The sequence below is a fragment of the Camellia sinensis genome, chromosome 14 (genome assembly GCF_055761805.1).
Source record: "Camellia sinensis isolate YWXY chromosome 14, ASM5576180v1, whole genome shotgun sequence".
Taxonomy (NCBI): domain Eukaryota; kingdom Viridiplantae; phylum Streptophyta; class Magnoliopsida; order Ericales; family Theaceae; genus Camellia; species Camellia sinensis.
Window position 1 is genome coordinate 130,733,817 of NC_138974.1, and position 18,550 is coordinate 130,752,366.

Here is an 18,550-nt window from a genome sequence, read left to right on the forward strand (position 1 = left end):
AAATGTTAATTAATAAAGAACAAATATTTATTTATACGAAATTTTTTTTGTTACTATTTATTTATCTGAAAATTCAAAAATGTAATTTTAAATAACCAATATAAGTAAATAAATATTCTAAATTACAATGTCAGTCTATTCATGAAGAACAGAATCTGGAAAAAAACTAATTTTCTTACAGAAAAATGTTAATTAATAAAGAACAAATATTTATTTATAGGAATTTTTTTTGTTACTATTTATTCATTAAATTTTGTTGTTAATATACAGAAAAATGTATAGTAATTTTAATTTTTTTGAGTTCGTTAATTAATTTTTGTACTTATCAGAAAAATATGAAATTGTAAGTATTTATTTACTTGGTGAAAATATAAACCAAATTTTATAATATGTATGAATGAAGAATAGATTTTGGGGAGAAAAAACGTAGAAAAAAATAAAATCAGTTCAGACAATCAATACAATGACATACCATCAATTGGAAGAGTTACCAGTTAATCAACATACCATCAGACCATCAGACCATAAAAAATTTTCTACAACGACATACGATCAATACAGGCCAAAATACACTGCGATCTGAAGTGGGGGAAGGAAAAACGTAGAAAAAAATAAAATCATTCCATTCATGAAGCATTGGGCATTAAGATCTACGAAATCAGTTCTGGTTTGGAAGAGTTACCAGTTAATCGGTGGTGTATCGAACAGGGTTCGGTCTTCTTCTCCGCCGCTAGAAGCCTATTCCGGTGCCGATCGGTCTAGCGAAGCCATATTTTGATGTCGTCGCCGGTGGTTGGGAGAGATCGCCTAGGTCGCTCCTTCCGTGCCCTAGATCCGTTGGCTTGTGTTGTGTGTACGTGTGGTGCTGCATATTCCCGAAATGAACAAAGGAAAGAGATGGAGGGTATTTTGGTGAATTTACCCGTATAAGAGTTCCTCTCCAACCCTAGTGTACCGTGTTTTGTCGCATGTGGCTAAATGAGCCTGTGTTGTCGTATGTGGCTCATATAGCCGATGAGCCCTTCCCAAACAGCTCATCAGTATCCTTAAAACTCTCTCTCAAATAACGTGGTTCACCTACCGCCTACAGCCATTGATGCAAATTTAAAGCCATATGGGCTTGCAATCTATCAGCCACGTGGTCTCACGAAAGACAACTGGCAGCATCGATGGTGTGCTACGTAAACGACTCATTCTTATCAGTCGAAGAATAAATATAGAGAACTGCATTTCCACCGCCATCCACTATACTCAAGGCCATCCACCATGTAGCAAACAAAATAATTGGTATGCTCGTCTTCTCTCTCTCGGTGTATTTTCCTGTCTTATGTCTTCTTGCAATACATGTTGGCGATGTTTATGCTCATTGTTTGTCTTCAACTGAGATGTTCATATCTGATTGGTATGTTTTTCGTGTTTGTTAATGTGTGGAGAACTTATGCGTACCAATTGTTTGATAATATGCCTCACTAAAATAACTCATAAATTCTCTTCATGGCAAAGCCTCTTCCTATGCATACTACCCGTTTGATAATATGCCTATGAAAATAGAAATAGAAAATATGCAATTTTTGTTCCCTTCCTGCAAACTATATATATATATTTCTTGTAGTTTTTGTTTTATTTTTCATTATCATTTATTGTTTTTGTAGGTTTATTTGTTTGCTGTTGTTGTTTTTTGGAGGCCTGCAGCTTATCAGTAAGGGGAGGTAAGAATATGATTGATTTTTTCAATATTATTTGCTCTTTTTGTTTTTGTTTTTTTTTTCTTTCTGCAATTGTTGTGGTATTTTGTTCCCTGCAAAAAAGTTCACATTGAGTTTTTCTTTTGATATTCTTTTTCTTCCAGGTTTTGTTTGTATTAATCCTTATGAATTTTAGTCTTTCATTATAGTACACAATTATCTCCATGTACCAATACCGATAGGAATTTATGTCATACAAGCTACATATAATTATTAGTTAGGGAGCATCGTCTGTTTTGACTTCCACACTACATACAAATTAGGAATATGAACATTGAAATGAGAATTTTGGTTGGCAGTTGAAAAGGTGCGATAACATATATTTATTAAAAACATTACTTGCAAGCTCAGGAGACCATTTCCTCTTTTGAAATTGTGTTTCTTTATTAGTATGAATAATGGATTATAATTCCACAAAAAAACTACCCCAATAATATAACACTATAAACTACACTTAGAAATTAATAAATATTTTGTGATCCCAACCCTATTTACCTTGGCCACCAAAGAAAGTTACTTTGGTTAAAACCTCTAAAGAGACATCTCATGGTTGTACCACCTGTTTCCACACCAATATAAAAGGCCATTATGAACTTTATTTGAATTGAATTTCTGCTTGTCTTCTAAGTCCTTAGGAATGTGTTTGCAGCAGAGCTTGAAGCAACCGTCAATGGACAATGCATGTCCATAACTAATATATTATTCTCTCGAATTTTTTAGAGCGCTGGCAACTTTTGCTCAAGTCAAATGCCATAACTTTTTCTGGATTTTTTCCCTTTAGCTGTAGATGTTCAAATTAAAGAAGTAACATATTTAGTCTAATGAAGAGCTCAAGAATCTCTCTCTATAGAGCATGTTAATTGATGAAATAGTTTGTTAATCTCTCTCTATAGAGCTCAAGAATGGAGGAAATAGTTTGTTAATTGATGCTTCTAAGGGTGATGATGCATTGAAGGCTTCAAAACACACAAAAAGGTCTGAGAACCAGAATGGAAATCAGCCGATTAGATCGAGACAACCAACAATTAATGGCCATAGGGTCAGGGATGCGGATGCCACAATTCCTGCCAGAAGAGATTCCTCCTGTCAGGCTGCCACTAATATTGTAAATGAGGCAAAGGATCTTTAACACTCGGCTGATCGCCTTAAGGTCGCTAGATTTTTTTCCCTCTTCAATTGTGGAATTGGTTGATTCATCTTCCTAACTCTTGGCCCTACTTGGGTATCTTTTGCAGAATTCTGGATTAAGTGCTGAAAGTACAGGTCTTCACTTCCAGGCAGCCCTTAAGTTTCTTCATGGAGCCTCTTTATTGGAATCTAGCAATGGCGAGAGTGCCAAGCAAGGCGAGATGATTCGGTCAATGCAAATGTGTAGTAGCACAGCAAAACTCTGTGAGTGAGTAATACTCAAAGCTCTATCAGCAACCTTTTTCTCGTTGGGATGTATGCTTTTTTTGTGATTTGTTTAAAGTGGTTTGTAGAATTGTCTCAGTGACTATCTGTCCAAGAAGCATATGTCCGTACTTGTGTGTTTGGAAATCTAGATATTTGAACTTGTGTTGAGGTTTTGTTTCTCCCTTTCCTATATCTTAAAGTGCGATTCTATATATTTCAACTAAGGTCAAAATGCATATTTCAACTAAGGTCAAAATGCTCAAAATGCCACTCCACCTGAACAGGCATTCCCTAAGCCTCATTCTGGGTTTCACAACTGTTTTCTATATTTTCTTCTCTAAGTATTTTATAGTTCCAACTTCCATTATACCCTCTCTTATAACCATGTGCATATATTGCTCAACCAATTCGGGGAAAGGAATTTTTCCTATATATTCGACGTGGTAATGGATCATTTCCCACTATTTGTAATGCATCACTCTTTACAGAACTGTATTTGAAACGAAGGGTGGAAAGTAACTTTTACTTGTATTTTTGATGGATGATTTCTTCTTTGTGCAATGTGAAAAGCTTATGCAATTTTCCTCTCGTTTGTCTTCTTGCTATTCATTCTTAAATTGATAGGTTTTGTGCTCATGAATATGAGAAATCCAAGGACGTTGCTGCTGCTGCTCTGGCCTACAAATGCATGGAGGTGGCATATGTGAGAGTAATTTATTACTCGCATACCAATGCAAGCAGACATCGGCATGACTTGCAGACAGCTTTGCAAATAGTTCCTCCTGGTAATTAGAATAAATTTTGATCAAAAAATCTATTCAATATGTCAGTATTTGGGCAGAGAAATATGGCATTGGATGAAACTTTTTTTTTTAATTCTTTATTCATCTCACATGAAAGTTTCACTACTTTTTGTTTGTCCAAATTCATCTCCTAAGAATTGGAACCCATGCCCTGTAGTTCATTTTTTTTTCCCCACCTATCATAATTGAACAAGAAGCTACTCTAAAATGTGGTAAGTGTAATTCATCATTTAGAATCTGACTTCTGTCCCTGCAATCATTTCTTAAATTTAAAAAGCATATAATATTTTTCACTTCAATTTCAAATTTGAAATCTAGAAATGGAATTCTCTACATGAATTTGGTGATGATATGACATTGCACTCTTTACAGGAGGAAAGGCCGATGAATACGTACTATAATTTCATTTGAAATCATAACTTCCATAAGAGAAACTGAAGTAACTGGAAATATCAGAGCAGGAAATTTATTGCGCTGGACAAAAATCTTTTGTGGTATCTTCTTTGTAGTACAAACATGTAGGTTATCGATCAACTGTAGATTCTCCTATTCACATTTTTCTTTCCTTCTGTTCCCTGCTTAGAATACTGAAGGTAACAATATCCAAATATCAAATATTTCCTCATGTACATTGTAATTTTATCCCAATTGTGGCCTCATTTTTCTTTTTATTTATTTGCTTATTTTTTTTGTGAAAGTTAGCGATTTTTATTTTTGTCATTCTATCATATATTAAAGATGGTGATTTGCTGGTGGTAGATGAGATGCTAGGCTTCCACCAGTTCTTTTAGTTGATGACCTGCTTCCCATTGTTGCTTTTATTAGGTGAATCTCCCTCTTCCTCTGCCTCCGACGTTGATAACTTAAACAACCCAACAACATTAGACAAGGTTCCCTTAACCAAGGGTGTTAGCCCTCCTCAAGTTGCTGCAAACCATGTTGTTGCTGCACGAAACCGCCCCAGTTTGGTGCGGCTGCTCAACTTTGTAAGTATACGTAGAAATTCAGTTTAACATATATATATATGCTTTTAGCTTCTTAAAAGGTGAATATCTGTTTAATATATCTATAATATAATATAAGAGACTCTTTCATTTACGTAAACGTGCCATGGCTTGCTTTTTGTTGTTTTTGCCCATTTTGACCCTTTGTTTTCATCAAATGCCAACCTTACTTAGGATTTCAATGGAATTTTAATAATATGTTTCATGTGCTTTTTTTAATTAGGCCTGATTTTTTCCAATTGTTTTTTTCTTTATTAGTTTACTGAAATTATCTTCTATTTGTTTTATGGAATAATAACGGTTGCTACATGCGATATATGTGCAAATCAAATAAGTAAAAATAAAATAAAATAAAATATTTATTATATATTGTGTATCAGTCAAGTGACAAATGTCTTTTTTAGCAAATTTAAGATTTAAGGGACTCCTCCCATTTATCTTTTTTTTTTTATTAGAAAAGGGGATTTTATTTTTTAGGGTCCCTAGTATTAAGATTTTATGGCATAAAGGACATTCAATATTTTCATAATATCTAAGGTCCTTCAACATCAGTCTAGAGAAATTTCAATCCCAAAGAAATTCTCTAGACTTCCCCGAGAAATTCTGGATCTCCCAAAGAATTTCTCTGGATTCAAACCAGAGAAAATTGAAATTCCTTTGAGTTCAAACTAGAGAAAATTTCTTTGTCATGTTGATCTTCTTTGGCCATCATATACTTGCATGTCCAAAGAAAATAATAAACTACAAATAAAAATCTAGAGAAAATTACAAACTTATAAGCATGTTAAACACAGAAAAAAATCACAGAAAGTTGCTAACTATTCCTCAAAAACACAGAGAAAATCATATTTGAACACAATTCCAATTAATTTCCCAATCCATACATCTAATCCAAAGAAAATTAAAAATCACAAATAAAAATTTAAACCACAAAGAAATTTGAATCACAGATAAAGTTATAGCTTTCACACACAAAGAGAACAAGAGAGAGAATATATTATTAAAGAGAGATGATAGAAATTTCAACTATCCAAAGAGAAATTTCAACTTCACAAAAAATTTCAACTACAGAGAAATTTGAACCACAGATAAATTTATAACTTTCACACACAGAGAACAAGAGAGAGAATAGATTATTAAAGACAAAGGAGAGAAATGTGGTTTAAAAGACTCTTCAATTTGTTTTTCACTTTTGAGTTAGCAAATTGTTTTACTTTGATTTTGGACTTCGGCTTGATCTACTCAAATTGAATCGGTGCCTCTTTGGATTTCGTCGTGATCTCGCCGGAAAAGTGTACGGTTCATCAGATTTTCAGATTTCGATCGTCTCGAGCATTCACAGAGTTTGAAATTCAAAGCAAAGAGTTGGTGCCTCCTTGGATTTCGTCGTGATCTCACTAAGAAAGTGCACTATTGATTAGATTCTTAGATTTCAATCGTCTCCGACATTCATAGGGCTTGAAATTTGAAGCAAAGATGGTGAATTCTATGGTCGAACGAGCCACTAGTGATATGCTCATCGATCCAGATTGGGCCATGAACATCGAGATGAGAGAGAAAGAGAGAGAGAGGGAGAGAGAGATGGAAATGGGAGAGAGAGTTGGCTGGGTTAGCCGTGAGGGCCCTTAGCTAATAAGAAAATATATATTGCATCTCTTCTACTACTCAAAGTTTGGTAGGGATCTTTCACTAATTTTCCCTTTAAAAAATGAGGGACACTTGGTATGAGGAGAATCAACCACAGGCTTGGACACCAAATTTAACCTTCACTTAATAATAGTATAGAAGATAGATAGAAAATTGACACTTGGTGTTTAATAACTTAATTCAATACTTAAAACTGAATGCATTAAGTGAAAATGAATTAAATCTGTTTGATAATCACAATGGGTATCATGTAAGAAATAGCTGTTAAAATATAGACTAAAAGTTAACAAAAATTTAAGTGATATGATATTTACTTAATTCTAATTGAATTTATAAATGCATTAAGTGAAAATAAATTAAATCCGTTAGATAATCACAATGGGCAGCACTTAAAAGTTTAAATAGCTCTTAAAATATGGACTAAAGTTAACAAAAATTTAAATGGTATGATATCTACTTAATTCTGATTGAATTTATAAATAATTGTGTACAGGCATACATGGTTAAAACATCACTGCCGCCGCCATCATTGCCACCACTTCTACCACCGCCACTGTCACTACCATCACCACTCTTACTGTCACTGCCACCACAACAACCTCCACCATTGTTATTATTGTATAAGTACTATCAGCATTTCACTACTACCACCACACCACCATCACAGTCACCATTGCATTACCATCATCTGTCAACCACTATTACAATTACCCTTCACCTCCACAACTATTGTCACCATTATTATAACCACCACCATCACTACACCATTGTCGCCATCTTTTTTACATCCACTACATTATCCATCCACCATCACTAGAACCACTATGTCTTTACCTTCATCACCATTGATATTAGGGGTGTCCGCGGTTCGGTTTGGGACGGTTTGCGGTTCGGTTTGGACCTGTCTGCATCTATGCGGTTTGGGAAAAAGTCAACCCGCAACCGCCTGCAATGCTGTTTGCGGTTTGTGCGGATAGGGTTCGCGGATGTGCGGGCGGTTGCGGGCGGTTTGCGGATTGAACTTTTTTTCAAAAATTATTTTTAAACCCTTTTTTTCCTCCCATTTTGTTTTACTATTACTTAGCTTCTTCAAAACCAAGAAGACATGTAAAAAATTCCATGAAACATTATCTGCATATGGTGGCAAATATCACCAACAAAAAAAAAAAAACAAACAAACTAGAGAACAAGCAAGCATGCTCAGAGTTCAAGACAAATTTCTGAAATGGTTCAAGGATTTGATATCCAGATTAGCAGTAACAACCATGTTTAAATTACAACTAAGAGAATTAACACAATAGCACACTAACGAATGATTCCTAGAGAATACTATTTTGTTGTTCAATTACAAGGACCAGTGCAGTTAAAGCTGAGAATACCCACAAGGCACTAAGAGCCTGTGTCACCAAAGTGCTCATCCAATCCAATTGATTCAATACACAGATTCAAAATTCAAAAATCAAAAATCAAAAATCAATGCAGATTCAATTCACAGATTAAATCAAATCCAATACACAGATTCAATACACAGATTCAAAAATCAAAAATCAATGCAGATTCAATTCACAGAATAAATCAAATCCAATACACAGATTCAATTCAAAGATCAAAAATTAAATCAAAAAATTCAATGCAGATTCAAAAATTAAATCCAATTTCAATTTCAATACACAGACAGATTTAAATCAAAAAATCTGTTGCTACAAAAAATAGATTGGTTCAATACACAGACACATACATTAAACAAAAAAATAGATCTTATATGTTGTAATACACAAAAAAAATCTGTTGCTTACAAAAAAACACATACAAAAAATCTGTTTCAATACACAGACACATACATTAAACAGATCTGTTGCTTACAAAAAAAAAATTAACAGATCTGATATGTTGCAAAATAAATCAAAGATCGGGTGAGAGAGAGAGAGAGAGAGAGAGAGAGAGAGAGGCTTACTTGTGAGTCGATCGGGGCGAGAGAGAGACAGACAGAGATAAGACTGATTTGATGAGATGAGAGAGTGAGGGAGACAGATTAGATCAGAGAGATAGGGTTCAAGATCTGATGGGATTAGATCATATCTGATATATATATATATATATATAAAACAAAAAAAAATCAACCATCGGGCCGAGAGAGAGAGAGACAGAGATTGAGAGAGAGAGAGAGAGTTCACTTGTGAGTAGATCGGCGGTGCAATGATCGGTGCGATGAGATGAACAACGAGAGAGTGAGAGAGTGATCGGTGCAGAGATGAACAACGAGAAACTGAGAGAGAGAGAGCAGACTGAGAGAGTGAGGGAGGGAGACGATTAGATTAGGGTTTTTTTTGTTTTGTTTGGTTTGGTGTATAGATGAGGTAAGTAAGTGAGATGATGATGGACATTGGACGGTTAGATTTGAAAGAAGAAAAAAAAATTAATTAATTAATTAATTAATTTAATGCGGGCGGGTTGGGCGGGTGCGATTCAAACCCGCAACCCGCCCGCAACTCGAAATTTATATAAAATCCAAACCACACCCTACCCTAATGTGTTTGCGAAACCGCCCACAAGCGTGCGGTTCGGTTCGGGTAGGGCGATTTGGGCGGGTCGGATCACCCCATGCCTAGCCCTAATTGATATTGTCGTCATTGTTGTTGCAATACAACTTAAAAATAATAAATTTTAAATTTAATCTTGTATATATTAAACAATATGTTTTAGTTCGACACTTAATTTTTTAATGAAACAACTTTTTAATTTAAAAAATTTAGCATTAAATTTTTATTACTTAATTTTCAGTATTTAGCTTTTAGTTTTCAGTTTTTAATTTTATCACACCACCTTACAATTTAAGAATTACAATTTACCTCACAATGACAAGTTATGTGTCAATTTTTATATTGTTAAAAATTCAACCATGTTAGAGTTTAAAAAAAATTATTTGACAACTACAAGAAGAAATTTAAAAAATAAAATGTTACATTCACATTAATTACCATATTATCATTAACACAATAGTAATTCACCAATAATAAAAAAAATAATCACATTTTTATTCAATCATAATCAAACATAATAAAAAAGTGTACACTTATTTCATCTAATTCTTTATTTTATCTATTTAGCACATGATATAACTTGTATTATATAATACCATTTCATTTGTTTTGACGAAAAATGTTTTCTGAAAAAAAAAATCCGAAAAACATTTCCTATAGAATTTTTTTTTCATAAAATGTTTTTCATAGAAAATATTTTTTTTTTATGTTTGGTCACGTTTTGTGAAATTAATGCACTAATGGTTGCATTAGTGGTGTAGGGTGGAGGTGTTGGGGGTGGTGCTAGAGGCGGTGGTGGTAATGGTGGTAATGAGGTAGAGATGGTAGTGGTAGTGGCTGTGGTGGTGGCAGCAACAGTGGTGCTGTGGTTGTGGCTGTGGTGGTGGCAGCAACAGTGGTGCTGTGGTTGTGGCTGTGGTGGTGGTGGTGGAGGTGATGGTAGTGGTTGTAATGTAGTGGTACTAAAACTTTAGTTCAGAAAATGTTTTCTGCCTTTTAAAAGTAGAACACATTTTCCGCCCAAATAGACTTGTTTTCCCATAGAAAATATTTTCCATTGACTTCTGTTTTCTGTTATACCAAACGGCAGAAAATGCGAAAAACATTTTCTGGAAAATGTTTTTCCACCCAAACAAACGGATCATTATAATTCAAAATTCCTATCATATATTTAATCTTTTATTTCATTTAGTTCTGTGAGAGAAATTTATTTATTTTTATTTTTTTGAGAATAATTTGAAATAATATTTGGTTCACTGAAAAAAGATTGAATGGAATGGAATGGTCATTCTTATTTTTCTATGAAATAATAATTATTTTATAATGGTAAATGATAATTTTATTTACAATGGATCTTCATAATTTTTTAGTTTACCAATTATGAGAATGAATATTTTGAAGAAATTATCATTTTATTCTACTGAACCAATGAAAACATTAGTAAATGACCCGAAATACATTGTATGGTTTTCAAACAGTAAAATTATTTTTTAGCTTTTGTTTTTCATGATTTTTGTATTTATTGTTTTTTTTTAATACACTTAATCCAGATGCAGCTAAATTTTTATTTTTTTTAAATGTGAAGAAATTTGAAGGGAAAAAAAAGGCTTACTAAAAATAAAAAGAAAAGAAAAGAAAAAATAAGCACATTTTCATATTTTTTGTTTTTTAGTGAAAATTTTCATATTTCTCATAAATATTAAAATTTTAATATTTATATTAGGGTAAATTATAATTTAACCCCCTGTGGTTTATTCCAAAAACACGGAACCTCCTTATAGTTTCATTTGTAACACTTAAACCCCTAGACTTTATACCATGTTATAATTTTTGACGGGACGTAACAGAAGTGCACACCGCCTGGTAAAAAAAAAAAAAGGAGAGAGAGAGAGAGAGATTGCAACCAGAGAGATTTCGGTTGCGTTTGGTAGAGTTTTGTAAATATGATTTGAGAGTATGACTTGTATTTTGAATTTATGAGTTGTGGAATTATGATTTGAGTGTAGAAAATTTGTTTGGTTATGGTTTTTGAATAGAGTGTTGAATTGAGTTTTGAATTGTATGTAGAATTGAATTTTGAAAGTTTGATGTGACATGTGAAATAAGAAAATTTGTTTGGTGATGAGTTTTCAAAATAGTTTTCAAAACTTAATTCAACCTATAATGATAATCAAACACACAACTCGATATCCGTATTTTTTATCAACAGTCATAACCAAACTATTTTTAAATACTCAAATGAAAAAATAATTTTTTTTAATTAATTGTTTTTAAGTAATTTTTTTGAATAAATTTTTTTTCAAATAACTTCTATGTCAATTATTTTATGTTAATTAATTTTTCTGACAATTCATTTTTTAGGCCTGTATAAACATTAAAAATATTTTTAAAATATTTAGAAAATTAAAATATTAAAAATATTTAGAAAATTAAAATATTAAAAATATTTAGAAAATTAAAATATTAAAAATATTTTGAAAAATAAAATATTAAAAATATTCCGAAAATTAAAATATTAAGAATATTAAAAATATTCCGAAAATCAAAATATTTACAATTAAAATATCAAAATATTAAAGTTAAAATATTAAAATATTTTTATGAAAATTAAAATATTAAAAATATTCCTATAAAATAAAATAAAATATTTAAAATAAAAATTAAGTTGTTTTTGAGTTTTGAAAAGAGTTTTGAGTTGTGTGTTTGGTTATGAGTTTTGAAAAGTAATGATTATAGTTTGAAATGAGTTTTGAGAAATGAGTGTAGAATTATAATTTAAAAGTTGCAACCAAATACCACACTCAAATTAGTGGAACTATATTTTGAAATCTAAACCAAACAGAGCCTTCATTTTCTCTACAATCACTCTCAGGAATAGAGTTGGTCATATTACATCTTAACATATTCTGACCTCTGTCCTCTCCCCTCATGTGCTTGAGCTCTGTCCTCTCTTTCATGGCCAAATCAATCTTTATCTTTATCTTTATCTTTATCTTTCTCTTTCTCTTGCTCTTTCTCTTTCCTCTCAACAATGGCTTCGTCTACAATGGCTTCAAGGGTTTTACCAACAACAACAACATAAGCCTAAACGGTGTTGTAGAGATCCACAACAATGGTCTCTTCCAACTCACCAACGACACGGTTCGATTGATCGGCCATGTCTTTTACCCAACTCCGATCCAATTCAAGAACTCCACAGCTGCCAAAGCTCTCTCTTTCTCTATAGCCTTTGCTTTCGCAATCGTTCCAGAGTACAAAAAGCTCGGCGGCCATGACTTTCGCAAATGAATCAATCTGTTGCCATTAGAGTCTTTGGGGATAGAGCAATCACCCCTGCATTTGTATCTGAAAAAGAAATAAAAAGGACACAATTTCAATTCAACGTGACTATATGAACCACCATTTGATTAGAGATTTTGAAGGGTTAGCTTGGTTATTTTACCTGGCATTCCGAGGAGATTTCTCTTCTTCTTTTCTTTTTCTGGTGGTGGGTTTGGAAGAACTATTTGATTCCCTGATGAAGAGACACTAGCTTCGCCGGAAGCTATGGAATCATGGGCTGGTTTTTCTTGGTGGATTTTGTTGGGTTTTTGGTTTTGGCCATTGGAGGGAAAGGTAGAGTGTTTGTCTCTCTCTCTCTTTCTCTCTCTCTCTCTCTCTCTGTGTGTGTGTGGTTGCAATCTCTCTCTCTCTTTCTTGTTTTTTCTTCTTTTTTTTTTTAATTTTATTTTTTATCAAGTGGTCGTTTTGTGCACTTCTGTTACGTCCGTCAAAAATTACAACATGATATAAAGTCTAGGGGTTTAACTGTTACAAATGAAACTACAAGGGGTTTTGTGTTTTTGGGATAAACCATAAGAGGTTAAATTATAATATGCCCTTTATATTAGGAATGTCAAAATAAATAATTTTTTAATTAAAATATAAAAAATTAAAAATAAATGAAGACACGAAAATTGTTGTGAAGTTTTCTCAAACCTATTATTATTTGAAGACATTTGTTATTCTCCAACTTTTAGAATTATGAACTTTTTATCTTCTTTTTTTTTCTTTGCCATTTCTATCAACAAATTTAAAATCTAAATGTAGAAATTAAAATTAAATCTTCAAAAATATGCCCCTCCCTTCCTCAGTCATTGGGCATATTAATTCCATGTTTTTCATTCAAAAGGAATAGTCTCATAAAATTATGAAGTCATTAATAGGTGTCCATCAATGGCCGTAAGGGGTTCGAAGACAACAATGTGATGTTGAATCACCAAAAAGTCCAAGCAACTCATAGTTCTTTGTTTTTAATCTTTCCTCAACCCACTTACAAAATATATTTTTTGGATCGATAACCTGCCATAATGACTGACTAATTTGAGAGATCAATCCCACTATCAGAGAGTCCACTCTCTTGCTTATGTGTCATCTCTTTATTGACTAGCTATAAAGTTAGGGTTTATATGGGTCAATCGTAAATAATTTTGTCTCTTTCTTACAATGCTATCTTTATAGTTTGCATTTATTGAGAGAAAATTATACTACTAAGTCTTCAATTTGGAGATTTAAAAGGTTGAATTTGGATATTTTAAAAGTTTGAAATGAGTAGGAATTCCAATGATGTGTTAAAAATACCAAGGAAAATGGAATGGACTACTTGAAATTGACAAGTTGAGAGTTAGCAAAACTCCTACAGCAATTCAAAGAGAATATCCAAAGCTTTCACGAAGAATGTGCATTAAGGATGTGGTTGTATTAGGTGGGGATAATATAGCGACCCCGGTCTTCTCCCATTTGATTATTGTATCCGGACTTAGGCTCCGTAGATTCTGTCATTGTATAACGGTTGTTGTTGTCCCTTATTTCTCATTTGGAATTATAGGATGTGTTGGTCAGGTTTGTTTCAGGTTGGTTGGGTTTAGAAATCAAGTGTTGCTGTCCAGTATTTTGAATCTTCGCTCGAGCGAGGAGTTTGTCGCTCGAGCGAGCTGTTGTTTTTGGTTCTTCGCTCGAGCCGGGGTTTGGTAGCTCGAGCGAGAGTTTGTTTCTGGTTTGGACCTGTAGCTTTGCATTCTTGGCTCGAGCGAGCTTTTATTCGCTCGAGCGAGTTAGTTCGTTCTTCGCTCGAGCAATTGTTCCTTCGCTCGAGCGTGTGTCTGGTTACAGACCTGAGGGTTTGAGTTCTTCGCTCGATCGAGCTTTCTTTCGCTCGAGCGAGCTTTTGGCTTGTTGTCTCGAGCAAGGCTTCCTTGGCTCGAGCGTAGTTTCTCTGTGTCTGGTCGCTCGAGCGACCAAGTCTTCGCTCGAGCGAGCCTGTCCAGTTTATATACGCAACAGCGGATTTTGATCAGTCTTTTTCACATTCTTTTTTATTCCAAACCCTAGGTCCGACTTCTCTCTCTCCCTATTCACCTTCTCTCTTAGATTTGATCCACTTAGAGTGTGTTTCTACCCTAGATCCTTCATTAGAAAGATAGAGGACGGCTTGGGCTTCATTCTAATCTGAACATTTGGTGATTTGGAGCACATTGGAATTTGGGCATTTATCTCTATCTTCTCCATTCGGGTTATTTTCTTTGAGGTAGGGATTTCCTACTCCATTTTATAGGTTTTGTTCTAAGTTTTGGTATTTTGATATGTTGGGAATACTTGGGTAAATTTTGGGAAAAACCCTAGTTGTATTATTGAATTAATTTGTATAAGTAATTCATGGAATTGGGAAAAGAGGGTTAAATTCATGGAATTGGGGAATTTATTGATTAAATGGCATAATTGGGTAATTGGTATCATTTGTCTATTGAATTGTTGACATGGTTATTTTCAGTTTAGAAATAACTGTTTTGGGCTATCGGTGGAGGATAGTCGTGATTGTTGTAGACATTGCATGTGGATTAGGAATAACTGAAACTAATCACATTGGTTAAGTCATTAATTTTGACTAGTGCATTGATACAGAAAATACGTGTATTGATTGAGCATTGCATTTGCATATATTGTTTTGTGTGGGAGGAGATAGGGGATGTACTCCACGGTTTAGGGGAAGATAGGGGATAGACCTCTAAACCGGATTTTGTTTGGGAGGAGATAGGGGATGGACTCCATTAGCATCACTTTTATGTGTGCTTATTTATATAGAAGTGTTTTATTGATACAGCACTAAAATGTGTATCAATCTGGAAGTATGAAGTGTTTGATATGAGCTTGAGTCTCATTTGTTGTTGATAATGGAAGGATGTGAATATGATATATGTGATTCACTGTTGTAAGTTTGGCCAGGTTCTGAGCCATATGAATAAAATTGGAAAGTAAAACGTATCTTTGGCAATAGTGTCATGAGACTGTAAAATGAAGCAATTGATTATTTTGGTTGACCATCTGTTGAATGCTATTGCTTTATTCATTGCTTATATGTGGTTTAGTATATCTCTACTGGGCTGTGGCTCACCCTTTATGGGAACATCATTTTCAGGTTCAGGCGATAAACTACCTCCAAGGACTTAGCTTGGGAGGGTTTGGCATCTAGATTGAAGAAGACTATCTTTAGTTAATAGTTGATATTTATTTGTACATGTAAACATTCAAGCCTAGGGCTTTTCTTGTATTGAGATTAGAACTCATATTTTTGAATCCAAGTGTTGGCTTGGAAAGATGTAAGCCTGTAGGGCATTTTATTCGATGTTACATGTAATGCTTTATTTAGTAATACTCTGATGAATGAATTAATTAATTGTCTTCTTTAAATAATGCATGTTTATGATATATATAATTTGTTAATTTTGAGGGCGTTACAGATAATGTCACAACTTGTGAATTTTATCAAATATTTGAGTTACGAATTTGATTCTACATTGATGTAAAATTTTGTAGAAATCCCTATAATTAGGGAGATAATTGTAGAAATTTTCCACCATAAGGTGGTGGAAGGATCTAGATAGCTTTCATACTACTATATTATTGATATTTATACATATCTGGACTATCAATTAAAGCCTTGAACGTCTGTAAATATGAGAGGCAATCATTTGGTTATGATGGAAGAATCTAGAAAGTTTCCACACCATTGGATTGTTGACATATGTATAGAATATTTGAAGGTCTATAATATGTGAGGCATCATTTAGCCAAACTAATAAAGCAATTGTAAACTTGAGAATTCTATTAAATTTTTTTTCTTTTGTGTATTACTTACTTCCAACTCCAACTCTACTTTCTTGTGAACTTACTACTTTCAATTCAAACTATTTCTCTACTTTCAACTCAAATTCTATACTATCTTGAAAGTTATCAGGGGCGAGTACCACATACACACAAACCATGGCCTTCCTACCTAATATATATATATATATATATATATTATTTTTGCTTTTAGCTTCTTAAAAGGTGGCTATCTACAGCTACAGGATGTAAATTTTGCAATGGAAGCCTCGAGGAAATCTCAAATTGCTTTTGTAGCTGCGAATACAAAAATGGAAGAGGCTCAGCATAGAGAAGGTACAACTTCTATTAAAAGGGCTCAGTACAGAGAAGATATAATTTCTGTTAAAAGGGCTCTTGATTTCAGCTTCCAAGATGTGGATGGATTATTACGTTTGGTACGGTTGGCAATGGAAGCAATTAGTCGTTAACTCGTAGTTGAGATTATGTCAAACCAAGGAATAGTTTTGTTTCTTTGGTTTTTTTCCTCCAGTTTTCAATCATTAAGGAAGAAAAGGAAAGAGGATGACCTGGATCTTTCTGCTGCATTACGTAATATCTGTTAAGAAACAGGTGTTAGCAGTTCAGTGCCTTTGTACATCTGTATCATACCAATCAAATTTGTAGAATTCACACCGCCTTAGTGAGTTTTCTTATTTATCTTTTTCAAATGGTTAATGAAATTCATAATTACCTATGTTGGACTCTTGGCCGGTTGTACTAAGTTATGTACTCATTTTGTTTCTCTCTTTGATTCGGTGGCAGTGGCTATCTATAGAAATACACAAATTGTGCCAGTGCTTCATATCATCACATTGTTGCTGATCTAACAGGTGAAGTTGCTCTTTAGCTAATTCTTTACTAGTAGCTACTAGTATGAAGTTTTTGCCTATTTGTTTACTGATTTTTTTTCTCATTTTTAATGAAAGTGTCGCATCTTATCAAAATAAAGTATATTTCCCTAATTGAATTGTATTAAAATTTCCATATCGATGGACTTTTTAGGATGAAAACCTGTTCTTTTTTATTTTTGTTTTGTGGTCCTTTCATTTGCAAACAAGAAGTTGGAACCTTCGAAGGCAAAATTTCTTGTTCTCATTGTTTTGATTTCCCATCCAACTTTAGACCCCATTAGGAATTTCACTCGTTGTTTTGATTTCCCATCCAACCTTAGGCCTCATTAGGAATTTCATCCCCATAACATAAAGGACTCTATTTTCAAATACCCCTTCTTTTCTCTCCTCTCTCCTGTTTCTCTTCTATGTCTAAAGTTGTAAATGCTCTAAACTGGATGCTTATCGCCAAATTCAAGCTCAATGCATTATACCCAAAATAAACAAACCAAATACATCCCACCTATAACATGCATAGGCTCCAAATGCCTGATTTGACAGAACTTGTAACAATTTTGGAATTAGTTTGGGAAAAGTGGTATATCGGGAATATTTTTATATATAATGTTATTTTGGCCTATAGCTCATTCTCTAATACTGCTTTGCTTTACGGTGTTTAAATAGGATCTTTGGTTACAGGTAAACAAGTGGAACTACTGTTGTGGTATCAGCATCAACTTATGAAGTGCTCCATTTTCACACCCCCAATCTCTTCTGTTGTATTCTTTCTTTTCTTTTAGTAGATTTTATACAATAAATAAACAGAGACTTGATCACTGTCTCATTATATGTACGAACATGCCATTTGTTTCATTCTACATAACAAAAGTTTCGACTCAAACTTACTACATGCGGGTATTAGAACGGTAGTTTATAATTGATGTGAAGTTGTTACTTAAATGTGGTTTTGGATTGACTTTTTTTGTTTTTGTTTTTTGATCTTTTTTTCTCCTTCATTTTTAGTGATTTTTTTTAAAAAAAATTCACATTTTTACTCAATGAACTAGGATTTTTTTTATTCTTTTTTGAGTAAATTATAAATATATCTCTTGAGATTTGATTAAAATACGAATTATTCCTATAGTTTTGAAAATTATATTCTACCTCTTGAGATTTTTAATTTCACAACAAATCGCCTTTTTTATTAATAAATTATCAAGTCAATTAACAGTTTTTAATAATGATAAAAATATGTTTCAATTAATAATTTAGGTTATTTTATTATTGTACATGAGAGCAATTATGAATTTTGTAATTTTTCAAATCACAGGAAATAATTTATATTTTAAGCAAATCTCAAGGTGTGTATTTGTAATTTATCATTTTTTTTTTGTATTTAGTGAA

The 18,550-nt window shown here is 33.1% G+C and overlaps 1 protein-coding gene across 7 annotated transcripts; it reads left to right on the forward strand.

Annotated features, from left to right (window-relative positions):
* The first annotated feature begins 980 nt into the window (after positions 1 to 980).
* Positions 981 to 18,052, forward strand: LOC114286331 (cysteine-tryptophan domain-containing zinc finger protein 3-like). 7 transcript variants are annotated; one of them, XR_014350067.1, is made up of 9 exons: positions 981 to 1,287; positions 1,653 to 1,709; positions 2,639 to 2,895; positions 2,981 to 3,141; positions 3,765 to 3,925; positions 4,769 to 4,929; positions 16,514 to 16,956; positions 17,079 to 17,146; positions 17,831 to 18,052. XR_014350067.1 is itself a non-coding variant. In XM_082904206.1 (8 exons), exons 4-8 carry the CDS (start codon positions 3,095 to 3,097, stop codon positions 16,818 to 16,820), a joined length of 480 nt encoding a protein of 159 aa, XP_082760332.1. In that variant the 5' UTR covers positions 981 to 1,287; positions 1,653 to 1,709; positions 2,639 to 2,895; positions 2,981 to 3,094; the 3' UTR covers positions 16,821 to 16,961. The 7 variants fall into 7 exon arrangements, 2 of the variants coding, with proteins under 2 accessions (XP_082760332.1, XP_082760334.1); XR_014350068.1 differs by having other exon boundaries at positions 17,846 to 18,052; XR_014350070.1 differs by having other exon boundaries at positions 2,981 to 3,137.
* Positions 18,053 to 18,550: the final 498 nt, after the last annotated feature.

Coding starts and splice junctions, on each gene's coding strand:
- LOC114286331 (XM_082904206.1), top strand. CDS start 3,095: ATGATTCGGTCAATGCAAATGTGTAGTAGCACAGCAAAACTCTGTGA. Junction 3,142..3,764: donor AGCACAGCAAAACTCTGTGA/GTGAGTAATACT, acceptor TTAAATTGATAG/GTTTTGTGCTCATGAATATG. Junction 3,926..4,768: donor TTTGCAAATAGTTCCTCCTG/GTAATTAGAATA, acceptor TGCTTTTATTAG/GTGAATCTCCCTCTTCCTCT.